Source organism: Triplophysa dalaica, chromosome 13 (genome assembly GCF_015846415.1).
Source record: "Triplophysa dalaica isolate WHDGS20190420 chromosome 13, ASM1584641v1, whole genome shotgun sequence".
NCBI classification, from domain to species: Eukaryota; Metazoa; Chordata; class Actinopteri; order Cypriniformes; family Nemacheilidae; genus Triplophysa; species Triplophysa dalaica.
Window position 1 is genome coordinate 9,267,362 of NC_079554.1, and position 23,571 is coordinate 9,290,932.

The 23,571-nt window shown below is 39.9% G+C and overlaps 1 protein-coding gene across 1 annotated transcript in view; it reads left to right on the forward strand.

Annotated features, from left to right (window-relative positions):
- The first annotated feature begins 234 nt into the window (after positions 1–234).
- The window catches only part of LOC130434954 (tumor necrosis factor alpha-induced protein 2-like), a 30,199-nt gene continuing 6,862 nt past the window's right edge, over positions 235–23,571 (forward strand). The window contains exons 1-10 of the mRNA XM_056765393.1: positions 235–325; positions 11,225–11,378; positions 13,174–13,314; positions 16,254–16,394; positions 16,840–17,470; positions 19,663–19,777; positions 21,727–21,849; positions 21,990–22,084; positions 22,291–22,383; positions 22,863–22,989. Coding sequence (XP_056621371.1) covers positions 11,369–11,378; positions 13,174–13,314; positions 16,254–16,394; positions 16,840–17,470; positions 19,663–19,777; positions 21,727–21,849; positions 21,990–22,084; positions 22,291–22,383; positions 22,863–22,989 — 1,476 coding nt within the window. The 5' untranslated portion in view covers positions 235–325; positions 11,225–11,368. The remainder of the gene's footprint in view (positions 326–11,224; positions 11,379–13,173; positions 13,315–16,253; positions 16,395–16,839; positions 17,471–19,662; positions 19,778–21,726; positions 21,850–21,989; positions 22,085–22,290; positions 22,384–22,862; positions 22,990–23,571) is intronic.

Genomic DNA, 23,571 nt, shown 5'->3' on the forward strand with positions numbered 1-23,571 from the left:
GCAGTAATCCAATTCCCTTTCTAAAACATTTTGCTCTTATATTTAACATTGTTTCTGTCTATTGTGTTTTGTGTCTATTGTGTCTATTGTATAGGATATTATAACTGGCCAGGAAACTGGCAATCAAAGAATCAAATGAAGTGATGTGAAACAGAATCAAGACATAAGTGCTGTCTGTTTAAGCTTCTTGGTCACATGGTGCTTGTGTGGGTGCAGTCACCAGTAGAAAACCGGCTGCTGCAGACCTGCACACTGACTCAGCTGAAAGAGAATCCGGATCTGCACCTTTTGCTTTGGATAATGGCATTTAAGAAACAGAGAAAAGGTAAGAATAATCCTTTTTATTTCTATATAAATCTATAAGATACTGTAAAGACAGTGGTGTTAATGCTGTGCCACATATATTTATGTGTTTGTTAGATATGTTTATTGTTTTTTATTCAGAATATAAGCAACATGTTTTTAGCATGCATCCACTCTATATTTACTACAAACGACGCATTTTAGCCATTGAAGGATTCATTTTGGGGTACAGTTTGCTTTTTTTCTGTTGTGCACATCAGTTAAATACCCAGTTTATTAACATTTATTTGCAATGCTTTGATAGGTCTTGTTCCCAAATTCCCTATACCGACACTTAAACTATGCAGAGCAGTGACGTGCACAGGAATTTTGAGGGGCAGTTGCTCTGACCTGAAAAAAGGGCACCCCCCCTAAAAAACGGAAAATAAACTCCCGGGCTATATGAAGGACTGATTAAAACTCTAATTAATTAATCAATTCGCCTACACAGTGTCATGTCATCTTAATCACTGTCTCACCTGCTGGTTGGCTTTTTCGCAGCCAACCCTTGCAGTGATGTGGTACGACGGCGTTTTAGTGCCAATCTTACACTGCTTGTGTAAGATTTCGAGAATAAAGTCGAAATGTTACGAGATTAAAGTCGAAATGTTACGAGAATAAACTCGTCGTAAAACGTATTTTGTTTACGTGAATGTTGTATTTTTAGAGTTTAAGTTGTGTTTGAGCACGTCATCTGAACCAATGAGTTAGTTCGGAAGGCCTTGCAAACACCAGCAGTCATTTTTAAAACCTCTTTAGTTCACATTTGTAATTTTTTTTATAAATCCTTAAGGATTGTGGCTTTTATAAACTTGATGCAACCAGATCTTGTAACATTTCGACTTTATTCTCGTAACATGTCGACTTTATTCTCGTAACATTTCGACTTTAATCTCGTAACATTTCGACTTTAATCTCGTAACATTTCGACTTTAATCTCGTAACATTTCGACTTTAATCTCGTAACATTTCCCCTTTATTCTCGTAACATGTCGACTTTATTCTCGTAACATTTCGACTTTAATCTCGTAACATTTCGACTTTAATCTCGTAACATTTCGGAACTACTCGTAACATAACTGAATCCGCCTCTTTTCAGTGGGCATCTTGGCTTCAAACAATACCCAAAATAGTGATAGCATTTAGGCATTTAACCTTTTGGGATAAAATAATTAATGTGATGCATTACTTCCATCATTCATTCTTCTTGCTAAAACGAAATGCTAGAAACTAACTATCAGCAAAAAAATAGTAGCCTATATATGTCTTATTATTTAGGCTAAACGTGGCAAACTCAGCGTGGATTTATGAAGATTTTATTTCATTTCACAAAACTTGATGATGATGATCATTCGTTTGTTATACATCACAAACTCACCTTTTCTGACAACGTTGAGTCGTCTCACCGGACAACCGCTATAATCTCCTTCTAGGACCGCTCATGCAGGCTCAGCTCAGGTGCCGGTCGCGTGCAGCGCCGAAGCCATGTAAACAGAGTTTGCCCTTCCCCTACCGACTTTCATTTTCGGTGACCGAATATTGAAGTGAATGAGGCTTTGCGTTGTTTTTTTTATCAAGGCCTACGTGAAATTCTGCATCCATTGTACGATTTTTTTTTTTTTCCACCTCGGAAGGTCAACGTGAGTCGAGAAGGGCATATGGGCAGTTGCCCGGGCAACCTGAGCAACCCCTCTGTGCACGTCCCTGATGCAGAGTTTCTCAAAGTTGACATTCAAAGGTCCGAATTACAGTCTCATTGATTTTAATTTGAATGCCTGGTAAAATGTTTTTTATTTTGAGCAAGTCAACTCTTCATATGCTAATCATCATATTCAGGGCATCATCTAGTCGTACTTACGTTTACTGTCAGTTCAGAATTTTGGAAATTGCGTTTCGTTTGGTCAGGTGAATGTGCTCCTGTTCTCTGGCAGTCGCTGCAAGAGATGAGCTGCGTCGGGAAAGCAAACAACGCTACAATGCGTGTCGTGCATGTGTGTGTGCGCGTACACGCGTACACGCGTGCCTGCATGTGTGTTTGTTTGGCACTTGGCGGGTCCGGAACGAATTCCCTCACAGTCCGGACTTTGAGTAGGGCTGATAGTGTATTCATTTAAGAAAAATAATATCATCTTAAATGGAATACTAACCGAAGTGTGCTTGGCTTCCCAGACAAGGGTAAATGACGTCAATCTCACACATGTCAATTAAATAAATTTATATACCGTACAAATAATGTAACTTTATTCAATTTAATCCTGACGGAAGTCTATTTTAGCAAAGATAATCACTCTGCAGGAGAACTTGCTCGAGCAGTTCTGATAGCTTACCCTCCCTTTTGCCACATAAGCGAACTGCGACTGTTAAGTGTGAGAAGTGTCCAGAGTTCCACATTACATATTTTCGTCGAATGAGTGCATCATCCGGGTACCTAAAGTGCACTTTCGCAATTTTCAGTATGCAGGTCTGACTACGTGGGACTAGGGAATATGCTTTCCCTGCCATCTTACTCCTCGTTTCACCCATTTTGCTCTCTTTCAATTTGCTCATCTAACTATGGTGCTAATTGTTGCAAGATGTACACTTCCCCTGCCAGCTAGTGCTAGTTCAACTATTTCAGCTCGTTAACACTTGCTCATGTAACTCCTGTGCTATTTGTTGCAGGGTGTACGCTTCCCCAGCAGCTTTACTGCTCGCTTAAGCCGTTCGGTTTGGTAACTTGCTCATGTAAACTCTGGACTATTCGTTGCAGGGTAAATGCTTCCCCTGCCAGCTACTGGTAGTTTAACCTTTAACAATGTAGCGATTTTAGCTGCACGTTAAAATAAGGATGAGTTTAACTCACCAAATAAGATTCTCCACCAGTTCTATCAAGATCACCTACATGAAATGAGTTATTTAAAACGTCAATTTCAGTCAAGGAATTAGTTTAGCTCAAAGGAAAAAACATATAATAATCGTCATTACACATACATGTTTTACGATTCTAATTAGCAGTATAGTGATATAAATCCTATATGTATTCAAATGTATGCAAATGCATCAATGATTTATACACTAACGTTATCTCATGACCATAAGTAACGTGACTTTACCAAACAGAATTAAGAGCAGAGGTAGCATAGATCGAAACACAGTTTAAGTGACCCGTTTGTGAGCGTGAACACAGAGAACCCATCACAAATGCCTTTATGGTTTTTTATTAAACTCTACTCTACATGGTAAACATAATGACAACAAACAAATACATGAAACACAAACGTGCTAGGAAGCGCAGAGAGAGAGGGAGAGTGAGAATGAGAGAGAGAGAGTGAGAGGGCATGGCCGTGAGGCAGGTAAACCATGTCTGAAAACCAATAAAATCATCTTTAACAAAGAGGCAAGTTCTTAACGCAGCAATTCTAATATATAATCGGATACTTGCAATCTCGGTGTTGGACCAATATCCGTATGCGTGTGGATGGAAATCTTGAATGGTTTCAGAATGCAGTCCTGTTGAAACGCTGAGGTTCTGAGTCCAAAGTTCCATGGCCTAATCAGACTCCCCAGAGGGGAGCCTCAAGCGGGGGTGTCCGTTGGAGTGTCCTCCACGTCCAATCTCTTTTCCCTTCCAATTCCTAATTCCAAAAAGGTATAATCCGAAGTGGATCGGTGATGGTGTTTTAAATGCATACCTGCCCTGCCCCCAGATGGTCTGCTGGCCAATGCCATGAAAGTGATAAGTTTGCCAGAGAAAGTTCCTTTATTTCTCATGGCGCCTCATTTGCATGGCTCTGACAGGATGGTCAGTTTGCATTTAATATCTAAACTTAGTTATGGACAAAGTATGATGCATGCTATGTTTTTATAACATAGCTCATCATATAGGGAATTCAAAGAGGGGTAGTAAAATATGAAACACGCAAGGCATTGAACTGTGAATCATCCCAATGTATGAATACATCAAATGAACCCTAAATCTAAACTTGTATATCTAACAGTTACAGATTATTAAATGGCACGAGCGCCAACACACATCCTAGACATTAAGATACATTTAAAGAAAAGGATAGTTTAAATCACATAAGTTCCTATTTGTCAGAGAAGTTTCTCTGGTTAGCCTCAGATGTTAAGTTAGAGATGACACAGACACTTCTCACCAATGCTTTGAAGCTTTAGAGTCGTAAATATCCTACAGAGAAACCAAAAGGGTTATCACACTCTAGGTGAGAGTTCAAAACCTAAAACCAGACCCATATGAAGCCAGGCTTGCTGTGGTCTTTTAATGATGGTATCTAGAAACCAGGACAAAAGGGAGTGACTTTCTACTCAATGATCCAGTCACTACAACAACTTGCTCATGTAACACCGGTGCAATTTGTTGCAGGGTGTAGACTTCCCTTGCCAGCTTTACTGCTAGTTTAACCCATTCGGCTCATTAACCATTGCTCATGTAACACTCGTGAAAGTCGTTGCAGAGTGTATGCTTCCCCTGTCAGCCTACTGCTAATTAATTCATTTGGTTTGCTAACAACTTCCTCCTATATCTCCAGTGCTAGTCCTTGCAGGGTGTATGCTACCTCTGCCAGCTTTACTGCTTGTGTAACTGGTTCGGTTTGCTAACCATTTGCTCCTATATCTCCAATGCTAGTCCCTGCAGGGTGTATGCTTCCTCTGCCAGCTTTACTGCTCGTTTAACTCGTTCGGTTTGCTAACGACTTCCTCCTGTATCTCCAGTTCTAGTCCTTGCAAGGAGTATGCTTCCTCTGCCAGCTTTACTGCTCGTTTATCTCGTTCGGTTTGCTAACAACTTGCTCCTTTAACTCCAGTGCTATTCATTGCAGAGTGTATGCTTCCCCTGTCAGCTTACTGCTCATTTAACTCATTTGGTTTGCTATCAACTTCCTCCTATGTCTCCAGTTCTAGTTCTTGCAGGGTGAAGGCTTCCTCTGCCAGCTTTACTGCTCGTTTAACTCGTTCGGCTTGCTAACAACTTGCTCCTATAACTCCAGTGCTATTCGTTGCAGAGTGTATGCTTCCCCTGTCAGCTTACTGCTCATTTACCTCATTTTGTTTGCTAACAACTTCCTCCTATATCTCCTGTGCTAATCCTTGCAGGGTGTATGCTTCCTCTGGCAGCTTTACTGCTCATTTAACTCATTTGGTTTGCTAACAACTTCCTCCTATATCTCCTCTGCTAGTCCTTGCAGGGTGTATGCTTCCTCTGGCAGCTTTACTGCTCATTTAACTCATTTGGTTTGCTAACAAGTTCCTCCTATATCTCCAGTGCTAGTCCTTGCAGGGTGTATGCTACCTCTGCCAGCTTTACTGCTTGTGTAACTGGTTCGGTTTGCTAACCATTTGCTCCTATATCTTCAATTCTAGTTCCTGCAGGGTGTATGCTTCCTCTGCCAGCTTTACAGCTCGTTTAACTCGTTCGGCTTGCTAACAACTTGCTCCTATAACTCCAGTGCTATTCGTTGCAGAGTGTATGCTTCCCCTGTCAGCTTACGGCTCATTTAACTCATTTGGTTTGCTAACAACTTCCTCCTATATCTCCTGTGCTAGTCCTTGCAGGGTGTATGCTTCCTCTGGCAGCTTTACTGCTCATTTAACTCACTTTGTTTGCTAACAACTTCCTCCTATATCTCCTGTGCTAGTCCTTGCAGGGTGTATGCTTCCTCTGGCAGCTTTACTGCTCATTTAACTCATTTGGTTTGCTAACAACTTCCTCCTATATCTCCAGTGCTAGTCCTTGCAGGGTGTATGCTACCTCTGCCAGCTTTACTGCTTGTGTAACTGGTTCGGTTTGCTAACCATTTGCTCCTATATCTTCAATGCTAGTCCCTGCAGGGTGTATGCTTCCTCTGCCAGCTTTACTGCTCGTTTAACTCGTTCGGTTTTCTAACGACTTCCTCCTATATCTCCAGTTCTAGTCCTTGCAGGGTGTATGCTTCCTCTGCCAGCTTTACTGCTCGTTTATCTCGTTCGGTTTGCTAACAACTTGCTCCTTTAACTCCAGTGCTATTCATTGCAGAGTGTATGCTTCCCTTGTCAGCTTACTGCTCATTTAACTCATTTGGTTTGCTAACAACTTCCTCCTATGTCTCCAGTTCTAGTTCTTGCAGGGTGAAGGCTTCCTCTGCCAGCTTTACTGCTCGTTTAACTCGTTCGGCTTGCTAACAACTTGCTCCTATAACTCCAGTGCTATTCGTTGCAGAGTGTATGCTTCCCCTGTCAGCTTACTGCTCATTTAACTCATTTGGTTTGCTAACAACTTCCTCCTATATCTCCTGTGCTAGTCCTTGCAGGGTGTATGCTTCCCCTGCCAGCCTAACTGCTAGTTTAATCTATTCATCTCGTCAACAATCGCTCATGCAACTCTAGTGCTATTTTGAAGGGTGTGTAGTTCCCCTGACAGCTTACAGCTAATTTAACCCATTCGGTACCTAACAGCTTGCTAACCCAACTCCTGCAAATTGTGAGCAGGGCGCATGCTTCCCCTGTTAGCCGATAGTTAAATCCAGTGTTTGCATAATGAGGCAAGTACTTTATCCTATTTAGACATGCTATTTGTTTGGGGGAATGATTTTGTTTTGGTGGCAATCATTTAGTTTTTGGGGAGATGTATTGCTGCGCTTCTGCTATGTTCATGCAAGGCTTGACGACACTGGTCCCAACAGAAATATATATATCTTGTATGGCGAACTACAAACTGCGAATCCAATGGAATCTGAAACACAAAACAAATCAAAGATGCATAGGGCCTACGTAACACGCACTCTCCTTGTGATCTAACGCACGTATCACATACAAAGTCTTTATTTATCATTATTTATTATTATTTATTCTAGGTTAAGTTAAAATATTTGTTAAAATATTTTCCATTAGTTAAATATTTGCCATTAAGAGAGAGATGATCAGTAAAGAGGACTCTATTATATTTCATGATTTGTTTAGTTTTCGATAAAATGCGTATTTTACACGATCATCATTTGAAGTGTTTCACTGCTGTCATATTTTATATATGACACTCACGCATACCTTAAAGAACAAATAAAATTAAGTCATTTTTTAACTCCAAATGTTGTACATCATATTACAGTAAAATGCCCTGCTGTATCTTTTATATTGCAGTTGCAAAAATGCAGTCTAATTTTTACTTCCTTAAGACTCCATTTCGTTCTTAATATATTGTATTAAGGCTCTGTAAAATGCACTGAACAACAATTTGCTTTTATTTATGTCATTCGACGGTTAATTTTTATCTCATCTTTTAAATAATCTGGCTGGGCTTAATCATTATTTTAGCAGAAAAGCGCTGTTCTTATTGTTAGTTGTTCTGCAATTTCCAATAAATATATAAATAAAAAGTATTTTGTTTAACATTTAAAAAGCAACAACACATTCTACATAATTATAATCCAACAAAAAATCTTATTTGGGCCTATATTTGGCACTAAATATAAGGATATAAGGAAGTGGCACCTAAACCACCGCAAGAGAATTTCATTCACCACGACAGACCTTACCGTTCACAAAAATTGCACGTAACACAATATGTTACATGTTACCTATATGTGTGGGAACTTTACGATACGTGTGTGAAATTATAGAATAAAGACTGATTTCATTTCTTTCGCGTTTGTAGGTTTATATCATATTGATCGATAAGCTTGTATCTTGTACATTTACAATTAGTCACTTAGCATACCTTTTTATCCAAAGCAACATAAAAGAGTTTAAGAGCAATAATGCAATGGGTGCCAATACAAAGTTAATTGTTTCAACAAAAGCTAGACCTCTATCTGTTGAGAGAAAGAGAGAGGCTAAGTTTTTTTATTATTTGTCTCAAGTATTCACAGAAGAGATGGGTTATAAGTATTTTTCTAAATTTTGTGAGAAATGTGCTCTGGACCAAGAAGTAGTTGTAAATGAGAATGAGCAGTAGAAGACTCGGCTGGTTTGCTGAACGCAGGGATCTTGATGGGGTGTAGGAGGGTGTGAAAGTATGCTGGTGCAGATCCAGTGATAGTCCTGTAGGCAAGCATAAATTACTTGAATCTGATACGGGCCTCAACCCCTAACCAGTGGAGAAAGATGAAAAGGGGTGTCACATGAAGCCCTTTTGGGCTGTTGGAAGATGAGGCATGCTGCTGCGTTCTGAACCAGCTGTAGTGGTTTGATAGCCTTTGCAGGAAGACCAGGAAGGAGAGCATTGCAGTAGTACAACCTGGAGATTACCAGGGCCTGAACAAGGAGTTGTGCCCCATGCTCAGTGAGATAGGGTCTAACCTTTGTAATCTAAATAAGGCATATCGGCATGACCATATTGTCTTTGCAATGTGATCATTGAAGGACAGCTGTTCGTCAAATATGACTTTGAGGTTCCTGGCTGTTTTGGAAGGAGTAATTGTGGTGTTGCCAAGTTGGATGGTGAGATCGTGTTGCACCGTGGGGTGTGCCGGAAACACAAGTAGTTCTGTCTTGACCGGATTCAGCTGGAGGTAATGATCTTTCATCCAAGCGGAGATGTCCTCTAGGCAGGCTGTAATGCGAGCTGCTACAGTGGTACCGTCTGGGTGAAACGAGATGTAGATCTGGGTGTCGTCAGCATAACAGTGATACGAGAAGGCATGTGCCTGTATGATAGGTCCCAAGGATGTTGTGTAGATGAAATAAAATAGTGGTCCAAGCACCAATCCCTGAGGGACCCCAGTGATCATGTGGTGACACCCTGAAGGATCTGCCAGAGAGGTAGGATTTGAACAAGCAGAGAGGAGAGGTTGAGATTACTAGAGATGACATGGTTTCTAGCAGTATCTGGTGCTTTGTCAGTGCCAAACGCTGCAGATAGGTCTAGCAGAATCAGGACTGAGGATTTCGATTCTGCCTTGAGTAGCCGCAGTATTTCTTTGACCGATAACAGTGCAGTCTCAGTGGAGTGGCTGGTTTTAAAGCCAAACTGCTTGTCATCCAGTAGTTTGTTCTGGGATAGGTAGGACGACACCCGGTAGAAAGCTGCCCTTTCAAGTGTTCAATAAATGGGAAGAGAGAGACAGGTCTGTAACTGTCGGTAGTAGAGGGGCCAGTGGCTGGAGGAAGTCTAGTGACTTCAGTGTCAGTCAGTAGGGTGAAAGAATAGAGTTCAATGTTCAAAGAGAGGGTGGTGTGCTCTGGGTTGCTGAGAATTGTTTGTTGATGGATGATGTTTTCTCAGTGAAAAATACAGCAGGGAAATCCTCCGCGGTCAAAAATGAAGTGGTTGGGAAAGGAGGGGGCAAAGAAGAGAGTTAAATGTCTTGGAAAGCTGCCGAGTGTTAGGTGCATTGCTAACCTTGGTGGTACAGAAAGACGTTTTACCTGTGGTAAAACTAGAAGAGAACGAGGAGAGTAGTGACTGGTAGTCCCCTAGGTCAGCAGGGTTCTTGCATTATTCAGGCAATTTAAATTATGCGAAAATTGGAGCCTTGAAATCATTATAAAATGAAGAAACTAATCATCATTAATAATTACAATATCAAGGGGTATAAGGTAACAATGTGCTGCCCTGCCATATCACAATTAAACCTATTAATTTTTCACAGGAAAAAATAAAAAGGATAAAGAAAATGAATGTGTATAGTCCTATCTATTTCTGATATGTCCAGGCTCTAATAGATGCAGTCTGTTAACACATTTGGCCACATGATAATGTGACACCCTAAAGTATGTACAAATTTTGTGTATTGTGATTCTTGAAAAAAAAGTGTATTTTCCATATACTGTTCTTCATTTTGCTCATAGTTTATGTCCAATTTAAAAGGAAGTTGAATATTGTCAAGTGTAAACCATTGTCAAGTGAGTGAAATCGGGACTCTTTTTTTGAAAATGATTTAAGGACTCCCACAGAGGAACAGTGTGCGCCTGAGCCCTCACAATGGACTACTTGAAGCCTCTTGACCTACTTCCGATTTGAAATCGTACGACTCACTGGTTTCAGGTTATATTTACTGACTATGGGCTGTTGCTCCCTGTGAAACCTAAATGGTTAAATGTACGACTAGTACGTACAAACATTATCAGCAACATAAGAAATATTCTAAACATCACTAGGATCAAAATCTTCAAAAGATCTGAGAAAGAAATTGCTTGTGAATGATAGCGTTTCACTTTATCTCCTCACACACAGCTCTGTTGCAGACATTTAACGGCCGAACATAAATCACAGAAGGCTGAAGGAGACTAACAGAGAATAATAGCAGCACTGTTTGGATTAAACAACTACAGACTTTAAATACCGCCATGTTTCATGCGCGAGAGATTATTAAATTATTACAATTACACTCATTATTAAATGTTTGGATCACTATGTTATGTCGTCTTTTTATTGACAAATGTAATGCTAGTAAATGCATATATAAAAAGCTATAAAAAGTGTAGTTATAACGTTTAAGGATAAATGCCAGAACTTTTTTGCAGTTAATGTATTTATTTGGTATTCAATCTACTCTATCTGAAATGTGCAATTTATTGTGGAATGAACGTTTGATAAAAGTTTCAAATAGACATTTCAGTGCAATCGAATGTAATGCAGTTTTATTTCCTGCAGATGCAAGAAATAATGTTAATGTAACATGATGGCAGATCTACTGATAAAATCAGTAACTTGAATGTTAAATGTGTATGATTTACATATATTTCTCAGCTTCTTAGGCCTTACATGTTCAGTCATGTGTGATGATTTATATGCATAACTTTTGAATTGTCTGAGTAGATTTAACGAAGCAAAGTGAATGTGCTTGTAATGAAACAGGAGGGGTTGGGGAGGTGGAGGCATGTGACAAGCTGAGATCTGCAGTTGTTTTTATTATATCCTATAAAGTGTTTATCCTTGTCTATTGTTTTTTCTATAATTCTCTTTTAGAAGTGGCCCTTGACACTACTGAAGATTCTGCTGGTGATTCTGAGATGGGACGTGTGAAAAACAATCACAGACCTGAAAATATCAGATAAATTAAAATTTCTGGACTTAAGGAAACAGAAGAAAAGTTCAAAATGTACCCATGAAATGCTATCAGGTAAAATAGGATAATCTTGTCATGTACTGAAAATTTAAATACATTTTTAAGGCAATTTAAATTATGAGCAATTCCGCACCGAAATTTGAGCCTTGAAATCATTATAAAATGTAGAAACGAAACATAATTAATAATTACAGTATCAAAGGGAATAATGTAAAAATATGCTTTGGACAAAATCGTGCAGCCCTGTCATATCGCTATTGAATCTATTCATTATCACAGGGAAAAATAAAAACGACTAAAAGGAAACTTATGTATGTTTTTTAAATGAGTTCTGTGCTATATCTTGATTAAAAATAAATATTATCATAGTCTTACCTATTTCTGATAATTCCAGGCACTAATAGATGCAGGCTGTTAACGCATTTAAGTTGTGGCTACAAGATAAGGATGTCATTCCCTCAACATATGAGGTCAAGGCCACGAGAAAGGATGTCGTTCACTCATCATAGGATCTTGAAGGAACGACTTCACATCGCTTGGCCACAACATACGGATGTTGTTACCTCAACAAGCTGATCTCGTGGCCACAAAATATCACGTTCCCTCCCATTATTGTTTGTTTTAGACGTAATGTAATGTGTAAGCACAATTAATCGTTAAAAAACACAGTTTTTTCCCACATAACCGTGCATTTTTGTATCTCCTCTTTAACACTCTGAAACGCGCAGATTTTACCAAAGCTCATTGCTCTGAAAAGCGAGGTCTGCTATGGTGGCCAGTTAACCAGTGAGTAGTGATTGGTCGAATACCGCAAGCAAGTGACGGAAATGTTATGTGTAACCCGCATAAGGGTACTGGAGTGCAACTCTCTACTCTGACTGAGGGTGGCGCATACACCCCAGGAAATTTTCTAAATGAGTAAATCTACACACCGTTCCGCCGGAAAAGACGCTGTTAGAAAGCATCAAGGACTGGAGGTTGGAAGCTGTGTAGGAACAACTGTGAACAATTGTTAAGCCGCGTTGACACTGCAAACCCCTTAGATACCTCTGATTGGTTTTAAGAGAGGGATAGATCATCTGAATCCCAAACTGACGTGGATTTGTGGGGGTGTGGTTACACAAGGTGTTACAGGCAGGTCTGGATGAGCATTCGCTCTTAGATAGAATGCATCTTTTGTTCCGACACTTTAATTTGTTGCAATTTTACGTGTCTAATACATGCACGGGCAACTTATGACACACCAAAGACATAGAAAAACACGTGTTTGTGTAGCATGTCTGGACTGGTCACCTTCACACAGACACAGACCACACACACACAGACCACGACCACTTGTGGATGAGATTCAGCAGTTACTTTTATTTAATCTGTAATAAAGAGAAATAACCAGTGGATTAAAAAGCAACAGCTTCCCCCATTTCTGGCACACAGAGTAATTTACGGAAATCCCAGTAGTACATGTGGTCATCAGCCTGGAATATAGGTAAACTGAGGGTATCATGATGGAAAAAGAATGATATGGTGTAAATAAGTTATACGTACAATGAACATTCAAAGTCAGCTAAATCTCTTTCATTTTAGAAAACAGAACTAATTAAACATCATACCTGTTATAAAGTGAAATAATCAGTGGATCAAAATGCTACAGCTTCTCGCTCTCTGGCACACTAAGCATATGATGCTAATTAGTCCAAATGTACATTGTAAAGTCAAATAACACATTAAAATACACATTTTCATCATAACTAGCACAATCAAGTAATAGTATAAAGTAATCACATTCTTCCAACGATAAATATGCATTTAAGACATCTTCATACCAGAGTAATTTGTTTTTTTCTTTTAGAAGTGGCCCTTGATACTACTGAAGATTTTGCTGGTGATTCTGAGATGGGACGTCACAGAATGAAAATATCAGATAAATTAAAATTTCTGGACTTCAGGAAACAGAAGAAGAGTTCAAAATGTACCCATGAAATGCTATCAGGTAAATAGAATAATGTTGTCATGTACTGAAAATGAATATACATTTTAAAGGCAATTTAAATTATGTGCAATTCCGCGCCGAGAATAATGTAAAAAATATGCTTTTTAATATCACTATTAAACCTATTCGTTATCACAGGAAAAAAAACAAAACTAAAAGGAAACTAATGTATGTTTTTTTAAATGAGTTCTGTGCTATATCTTAATTAAAAATAATTATTATTATCGTCCTATCAATTTCTGATAATTACAGGCACTAATAGATGCAGGCTGTTAACGCAATTAAGTCATGGCCACAAGATAAGGATGTCCTTCCCTCAATATATGAAGTCATGGTCCACTAGAAAGGATGTCGTCCCCTCACCATAAGATCTTGAAGGAACGACTTCTCATCTCTTGGCTTCTCCCTCTCTGGCACACTAAGCATATGATGCTAATTTGTTAGCGTCCAAATGTACGTTGTTAAGTCAAATAACACTTTAAAATCATATTTTCATCATAACTAGCACAATCAAGTCATAGTATAATGTAATCACATTCTTCCAACGATATATATCCATTTAAGACATCTTCATACCAGAGTAATTTAAGGGAAAGCCCAGTAGTCGTCAAAAGCTTTGGTCTTTTCCACCCAATTGGTGACTCTTTTAGACGGAGACACTTTCACACACTTCTACTGCAAAGGACAGACCCACCACTTTTCTCAGATGATTCAGATTTCTCCAACTCAAGTGGACAGAAATTCGGTTACAACTGTTTTCTCTTGACCTGTTTTGTTGTTCCGTACCCGGTAAATGTGACACTGTGGGTTCATGAGCGGGGTCTCCTGCCTGTCTACTCACCTATTTTGGGCAGCCGTGGCCTAATGGTTAGAGAGTCGGACTTACACTCCCTCTCATACTCATCGATGGCCTCCTGGACTTCCTCAGCTGACCAGTTGCCACTGGGCTAACACCTACAGACACTGGAAAGGTCACAATTAGGGCAATTTCTGATAAACATCATTGCAACCTCTGAGCTCATGTTTTCCATCCTGCCACTGTATCTTTTCAGTTGAGCGTCTGCTAGCTGCCTCATTCAACCTAACCAAATAATCAACAGGGCACTCACTTTTCTTTGGCTGCGTCGCAGAAAAGTCAGCCATTGGCAGGGAAGAGCCAGGGTTCTCGCTAAAATACCACCGCAGTACCTCATAGACAACTTCGGGACAGAGAACAGCAACCGGGCCAGAGAGATGGTCCAATATCTCTTCCACACTGTCGGCTTTGCTGCAACCTTTTTTAGACAAATACACCTCCGTCTGCTCAATCCACTTTATTTATTTATTATTTGTTTATTTATTACAGCTATGCTTTAGAGCTGCCGTTTACAAATGCTTCAGAGCAAACAGAAAATGCCACATAACAAAACATGTGTGTGTTCCTTAGCATACCACTTACGGCACATAGCAAGTGCATATGGGCACATCATAATGTAATTCAACATATTTACTTTACATCTCTATGGTTATTTGGCTGGCAGACCCAATTTCTTTATTCCTTTTTGGATTTTGGTCTACATAAATTTAAGTAGCATCTTTTAAGTAAGTACTATTTTTTAATCATATGTTGTATTTTTTATAATTTTACTAGCACTTTACTTCAATTTACTAAAGTAAGTAAATATACTCCGTGGCCGAATTATTAAAAACAATATTATAACTTGTTCTCAAATACAGGACTTTTATCTTGACGGGTTGCGCAAAGGGTTATTTGACAGAAGCTTCCTCGTTGTGAAACACTGACACTGAAAGCTCCACAAGCACAACCATGCCACTCTTTAACTCATAAGCATGCAAAACAAGCAGATTACATATACATCTAGGAAATCATATGGCCCAGATATCACACATACGTCAAGCTTACCACGGCCATTCAAACATCATTCAGGGATGGAAAATGACAGGCAGCAGCCTCTAATTCACCATTTAACACCGAATTCAAAGAGCTGAAACAACACAAGTATTGATAACAGCATGGTTTGTGATGAAGCTTATCGATACTCTGGTATCGAACCCAAAAAAAAACTATTTGTTGCTGCTATCCCCCATGGACATTTGTGGTTCTCTAATGTCAGCTTTGACTATCAGATTTAACTTGGACAAATCAAGGCTTGTAGACAGAGGATTGAGCCAGTCCCGTCTGGCCTTCCAGAGGCCCACCAGCTAGTCCCTTCCGGCCTTCCAGAGGCCCTCTGGCCGGTCCCGTCCGGCCCTCCAGTGGTCTCCGAGCCGGTCCCATCCGGCCTCCCTGTGGACTTACTCTCCGAGGGGGTCCCGTCCGGCCTTCCAGAGGCCCTCCAGCCAGTCCCGTCCGGCCTTCCAGAGGACCTCCAGCCGGTCCCATCCGGCCTCCCAGTAGCCTCCGAGCCGGTCCCGTCCGGCCCTCCAGTGGTCTCCGAGGCGGTCCCGTCTTGTCCTCCAGTGGTCTCCGAGCCAGTCCCGTCCGACCCTCCAGTGGTCTCTGAGCCTGCCCCGTCCGGTCCTCCAGTGGTCTCCGAGCCAGCCTGCCCAGGGCTCCATCCTGGAGCCTGCGCCTAAATACTTTTTGCCATATGGGCAGATGGCCCTATTGGTCAGACCGACCACCTGGCCTCCAGTGCGGCCGTCACACTCCAGGCCTCCCGAGCGGCCGTCGTTTCCCCTTTTATTTAAGCCCTGTGTGTTCCTTAGTTCATGGTCGGTTATTGTATTGTAAACCTAGATGTGTCTACCCTGTTCTCCTACTCCTGTGTTTGTCTTATTAAACCCCTTGTATTATACCTGTTGCATCTCCGTTCGTCCTCATCCGTCTCAGCATGTTACAAAGCTGAGGTCTGAGGTTGTTTTCTAGAATGTAGCTATTATATCTTATAAAGTGTTATAACTTGTCTATTGCATTTTCTATAATTCTCTTTATGAAGTGGCACTTGACACTACTGAAGATTCCGCTGGGGATTCTGAGATGGGACGTGTGAAAAACATGAAAATATCAGATAAATTCAAATTTCTGGACTTCGTGAAACGGAAGAAGAGTTCAAAATGCACCCCTGAAATGCTATCAGGTAAAATAGGATAATGTTATCATGTACTGAAAATTAAAAGACATTTTAACAATTGCAACTTTACAATGTCATACATTTATTTTAAAGATAATTAAGCTACTGTTTGTGTGTGATCACGTATAGCCTACCATACTGCACACATTAAAATTACAGGGTTCTAACGAAAATGAAATATCCTAATGTCATTTTAAATCTGCACGACCTTCTTCTGCAGAACAAACAAAGATATTTTATACCAAACAGCATTGGTCCCCATTAACTTCCATTGTTTGGACACAAAACCGCTGAGACATTTTTAATTTCTGCTCCACACAAGGATTCAGTCATGCAAGTTTAGAATGACACAAGGGGAAATACATGATGACATAATTTGTTAAGGGGGGTAACCTATCCCTTTAACAAAATAAGTGAATTACATGAATTCTCCTTTCAAATACTGATCCAGACCTTGACTTCAGTGAGAACCTGAAACAGAACCACCTGGCTGAAGCACAGCAGCAATTGGTGGCAGCAGAGGAACGTCTCTTTGGGAATTCAAATGAAGCTGAAAGAGCGGTGGAAGACAGAGACATGTTGCAGAAAGAGTATGACGACTTCATTTTGTATCTGAGGATGATCATCCATGAGTCTTTTAATGAGGACAACCAAGAGAAACTCAAGAGTGCATTGACTTCCATACTTCAGGAGGAGGCACAAGACAGACGCTGGGAAAAGCTAGCAGCCAATGAACGTCCACCTTGGAGACCAACGAGGTGCAGAGAGATCCATGACTCACTACTCCAAACTGTTGTGGAGGAACGTATGAAAAAACCAGATGAACAGGAGAATTCAGCGGACAACCTGTCTAGTTCCTTGAAGAGAGAGGTGTGCCGAATGGGCAAACAAGTGCAAAAAGATCTGCTCAGGGTGGTCATAAGGTTGAGAGAATGTTATCCACCAGACTTTGAGATATGCACAACGTATGCCCTGCTTTACCATCAGGCGTTCTCCACCAGACTCGGAGAGCTGGCAAGAGCTGATATTGACTTTGAGGATTGCCACTACATATTGAGTTGGGTTGCCAAGTTCTATCCATGGTAAGTAGCGATATACGAATGATATTGCTCTTGTATTACCCGTTTCTCTTCAGTGGAACATAAAACTTTAACAGGCTTCAACTTTTGAATGGCTTCAACTTTTCCCAGGAGAATTTGAATTGTACCTTTGCTAAATTCGCATTTGTAATTTGCAATTGTATACATTTCTCATTTGTTTTAGATTTTACGTCTAGTGTAAGTCTAGCAGCATACTGTAGATAAGAACTCTTCTAAACATTACAGTCCCAGTTAACCAAAAAATTATAATGCCTATTTTTTCACGAAATATTGCAGTGTTTATTGTAAATAGTTTATCAATGTGGGTCATTTTATTTTTAAAAAACGTGCAGTGTTTCCCATACAGTGCATTTACTTGGGCTGTCCGCCCTGGTATATTTATGACCGCCAAAGTATACTTGGCGTCATATGTTTTTAAGCCATCTGTGGCGTGTTAATAACAGTATCTGTGATCGAATAACGGGCCTAAACAGCGCTTACGCCCGATTCACACACATATTTGTTATTAGTGCGCAAATAGGTAATAGCATCTGGCTGCAGAATTGCACTTGCACTTTCGGACTCGCACTGTCAGACTTGCACTCTTTGACTTGCACGCTCAGACATCTTCGCTTCCTGTGACATCACTTGCAGCCGATACCTACCTGTGACATCACATGCAAATCGACACAAATAAACCTGACAATTTATCAGAACTATATATATATATATATATAATATACTATATACAATATATATAATATACTATCAAACATGGAAAAAAACATTTAAATTTACAGCAATCACCGCAAAGTTCTCAGTCCAGCACGTGCTTGTGCTACGCGTGCAAAATGCAAGCAGCGTGAAGAGTGCGGGTGTTGACTGCAAGTGACGTCACAGGAGGTGAAGGTGTCTGAGCATGCAAGTCAAAGAGTGCAAGTCTGAGAGGCTGCAGCCAGACACTTGCAGTAGGCTGCGTGGTCCCGTCAAAGAACAATGTATGGCTGATCTTCCAGTTGACAGAAAGAACAAAGAAATAATCTCAACCTATCTGGCAAGTAAACAGTGAGATTTCCTTATGAATGTTCCTGATGCAAGCCACAGGGGAGGTGTGTGGGAATGACAAATAAGGACAGTTAGAAGTGTGATGAGTGCTGTTCTTGTTCAGGCTAAAGGAAGATTGGATGTCACCTCGTTGAGGAAATTTTTCTATGAGGCGATGTCTATTGTGAATAATCGTCAACACTTGCCACAAACACAATTACTGACCCAAGAAGTGATGAGCCATTAATGCCAAATCAGTTACTCACCATACAATTATTGGTGCCCCTTCCACCTCCTAGCAGATATGTCATTGAAGATTTGTAAGCGAGGAAAAGGTGGCGTAGAGTGCAGTACTTGTCTGAACAATTTTGGAGCAGATGGCACAAGGAACACCGGGCCAATGTTAGCCTCAGACAACAGTGGCTATACCCAGAAGAAGTGTTCAAGTGGGAGTTGTAGTGATTGTCAAGGACAAAGTTCCCAGAAATAAGTGGAAGCTGGCTAGGGTTGTTGAAGCAAAGACAGATGATTATGGATTAGTCAGAAGAGTGAAGCTCCAAATAGGGCAAAGACATTTAGGAAAGAAAGGTGAACGTTTGGTGCAAACTTCTTTTCTTGAGCGTCCAGTTAAAAAAATTGTAATAAAAGTTGAGAATAATTCTTAAACTATGATTAAGCTGGATGCAATAACATGTAAAACAATGTTGTTCAGAATTCGAAAGTTACGTTTTATGAATTTTTTGGAATGTTTATGAAAGTGACACCTTGTAGAAAATTTACAAGATTTGATTAAAATATTGCTGACAGAAATCTTGGTAATTTGAGGGCAGTGTAGTTGTTATTGAATTAAAGTGCTTTTCTTTTCAGTTACAGTTTTTTTACCTTAGAATGAGCTATTTCACCATGGGTCCCCTTGCATATAATTCGCCATGTTCCACCGTCATAGTGTTTTGAACGGGAGAGGTGGAGTGACGGTTGGTTGCTATTCGCAACCTTGCCGCTAGATTTCACTGACTTGACTTTTAAGTGGTGCAAGACAGTTTGAATAAAAAAAAAACTAGGATCAACAAATCCTAGATTAGCTCTAAACTCTGTTTACTTCAATCCTTTTTGGCGCAACTCACCCCAAATGTTTTAAAATTTGTTTTCAGTGATGTGCTGAAGCACAAAGAACTGGAGGAGCACATCAACCATTCTTCTCTTGGACCTCTGTTGCCTAAAGAAGATCTTAAGAAATTACAGGAACAGTACTTTTCATACAAAGAGGTAATTTAGAACATGACTGGTATTAATAGCATTAAAAAACACAAATGTACAATTAAACAAGGCAAGATTCACAAGACAAAAAAATAAGAATGTTCCCTTAGTGCTATAAATAAACTAACCTTAAGCAAAGGGGTGAAGTTTCCTGACGGCCAGGCCAAAGGTTGAGGGATGCACCTAAATGGCCAAAGGTACATGGCCGGACATTATTTTGTACCTTGTGGAAATCCCAGCGTCTATACAAAAGAGAAACTACAGGCAGACCAATCTTTTAATGCATATAATTCTGTGCTTGATAAACAAAACCCAGCTTAAGTAATTATTTTGGTGATTTCGGTTTTCTACATAAATTCGTTCTACAAAATGTAAAGAACATTCCGTGAAAATATAACCTTGATATCTTTAATATTGAGTAAGAGTATGTCAAAGACTGAAATCACAGTAATAGGCGTAATTAGTATTGTAATCAGGTTCAAGGTATATGGAAAAATAGCGGGGTCGGCTCGGGCTGGAAGACGAGAATCTTTTATTCTGTTCCGTTTAACACAAACATAGTGCCACTGCCCTTAACAATACAGATTTACTCAAAATGTCAAATATCACACTGCTTTTCCGGAGCTCTTTCCGTGAGATTCCTTTCAGCTCCTTTGGTAGCTCGGTTGTGTCTTCCAGCCAATCCCAAGAACACCATCCCTACAGAGATGCACAGTTTTGGAAACATTATGCTTTAGGCCTTTTCCTCTGGTACGGGCACAGGATGACTTCAATAGAACGAAGGTCTGAGGGAGGGGCCAGTGTTCTGTAAAATCTTGGGCGAGAACCTTCTCCCCAGCACTAGATCACTGAAGGCGGCTAAAACTCCAATTTGCTGAGCGACAGCCAAGAAACCTTAAAGATTGACAGAGGAGTGGACTTACCTCTGTGCTTGGCAACAGGGGTTTCTCCACAAAGTACACAGTAATGTTTCCTCAGGGATCAAAAACTTATTTCACTGACTGAAATGCAAATCAATTTCTAACCTTTATCTAAAATCATTCCTATTTTTTTTTTATATTCTGTCTCTATCTTTTAAAATAAACCTATCATAAAAATGATAGACCCTTCATTTGAAAATGAGCCTGGGCAGTACCTGGATGGGAGACCTCATGGGAAAGCTATGTTGCTGCTGGAAGAGGTGTTAGTAAGGCCAGTGGGAGGCACTCATCCTTTGGTCTGTCCTTGCAAGTCCTAATGCCCCAGTATAGTGATGGGGACACTATACTATAAAAAAAAAGTGTTGTCCTTTGGATAAGAAAATAAACAGAAGTCCAGACTCCCTTTGGTCATTCAAAATCCCATGGCACTTCTCGTAAAGAGTAAGGGTGTAACCCCGGTGTTCTGGCCAGTTTCCCTCCAATGGCCCTTGTCAACCATGGCCTTCTTATATACCTCGCCCTCTGAATTGTCTGTCTGTTTGTCTCTCTCTCTCTCTCTCTCTCTCTCTCTCCACTGATAGCTTGATAGCCTGACACTGTTGTACCCTGACTGCCATCGCACCATCCAAGTGGATGCTGCACTTTGGTGGTGCGTGTGGAGAGACCCTCTTATGATTGTAAAGCGCTTTGGGTGTACAGCAATACACAATAAAGCACTATATTAATGCCTCATTCCGAATTCATTCATTTCTTTGCAAGCAGGCAAACTTACAAAATCAGCAGGGCATCAAAAAAATATTTCCCTCACTGTAAACATGCATCCACAGGAAGGTGAAATGGAAACAGAAATGGCTAGGTGAAGGCAGTGTTGCGGGGGTGTGGTTGCTAGCGGTGGAGTTTTATTAAAAAAAAAATGTGAATCTTTTACAAATTTTTGTGAGGTTTTAGATCATTAAACTAATGTCACAATGATATTCCCTCACTATTCGAGACTGCTGCATATTTAAACTCATATTTCCTTATGTTTTCTGTAATTAGACTGAAGTCAAAAAGTGGATGTCATATGCTTTTGAGAAAGAAATGAAGAGATGGGGTGATGGCATGGAACCTGAACTCATGGATGGATACTACTTCAGTGACCTTGCTGTCGCTCTTATACCTGTAGGTTCATGAGTCATTCTAACCATCTTATTTGTGCAAGTTCAGGTCACAAATTCAAACTGAATAAAGCCAATTTGTTGTAGATTATGAGTACATTGCTTTAGTGGCTCAAATCCAGTGTCACCACTCTTATTTTATAGCTTATTCATTCAGCTGTGACAGACATCAAAACAATTATGGGCTCTGAAAGTAAATCTGGATATATTATTTGCCACTTGGACAGTTTTCTAATAAGGTAAATACATTTACATTACTTTCACATGTATGCCTGTTTTAAGTGACTTGGAGGTATTTTTTTTAAGTTTTATTTTTGTAATGCCTGGGTAGTGAACCCACAACCTTTTGTAACCGCAATTTACTGCAAGTTGAGCTACAGGAACACACTTTTTGTCCTATTCTCAATGGATTGAAACTAAACATGTTTTCCTTGTTTTGTGGCAGCTACATGAAATGTCTTGAGGATCATATTAAATCAAAACAAGAAAATATTCCCAAAACTCTCAGTGCTAGTCTGGTTACCGTTCACCTGTTTGGGTAAGTTTGATTTATCTCAAATATGTAATAGTATTTCAGATGTACATTTTTTTTTATTCAACATATTTATGTAGGTATAGGCAGTGGCCCAAATTTAACTTCCAGTAGACCCTACGGATAAAAATCAATAAATCCTGAAAATATTTGATTTAATTTAATACAATTCATATATAATACATTGATATAAATTATTTTATAAATTAAATATACATTAGTATAAATTGTTATAACTAAACACAGACCATAAATTAACTTCGGCCCATGCGCATGCCTCCGATAAAGGTCTATAAATATATATGTAACTCTTTACAGTTGCTTGACCTGTAAGAAACAATTATGCAAAACAGTTGTGACATGCGTCACATTTGCATTATTGTGTGTTGCTCATATAAACTAGTTGATATGTGTTAATAAGCAATCTTGTCATAACAAACAAATATAATCATACTGTAAAAGCCATTATGCTTCTATATACTCAGGGATTATGTACAAAAGGCAGAAAATCTGTTCCCTGAGGAGACCAAAACAGCATGTTTATCCACAATAGCAGACATCAAAACAATTTGTCACAGATATTTTCTCAGTCGAATTCACACAGATCTGAAGGTAAGTAAAGAAAGTTACTGATGTACCTTAAGCTACTTTCAATAAAAATAAATGTGTATAAATGTATACCATGGTCTGTCTAAATAGTTTATTGGCAAGGAATCACGATATGATACATATTGTGATAGATGGGCCATGATTGTAACGGGTGGTCAGACTCAAGACACAGACAGGTTAGAATCAAACAGACGGGTTTATTGTAGAGCAGCGATACGTGAACAATGCCAGATATAATGTCTTGAACTTGGAAAGAGATGACACGGAGTGCAGAGACTTTGTTTACCAGATGGAGAGGATTTCCAGGAACTGGAATCGGAGATCGGATCCAGGAAGGTAATAATCAGACACAGGAAAACACCAGGAGCAGAGGAAGGAGATCAAGAATCTTGGACTAGGGAATCAGATCAGTTGCTTGATACTGGAGTAGAGTCCTTTTCCACATTGGAGACCAGACAATGTGCTCGTGTGTGCTGCGTGTTATTTTACTGTGGTGCTTGTGATTAGTGAGTGACTTTCAGGTGCGTGTGATCAGAACTCTGGTGATTGGGATCGCTGATTGGTGGAGGAGCCTGGTGTTTCCGT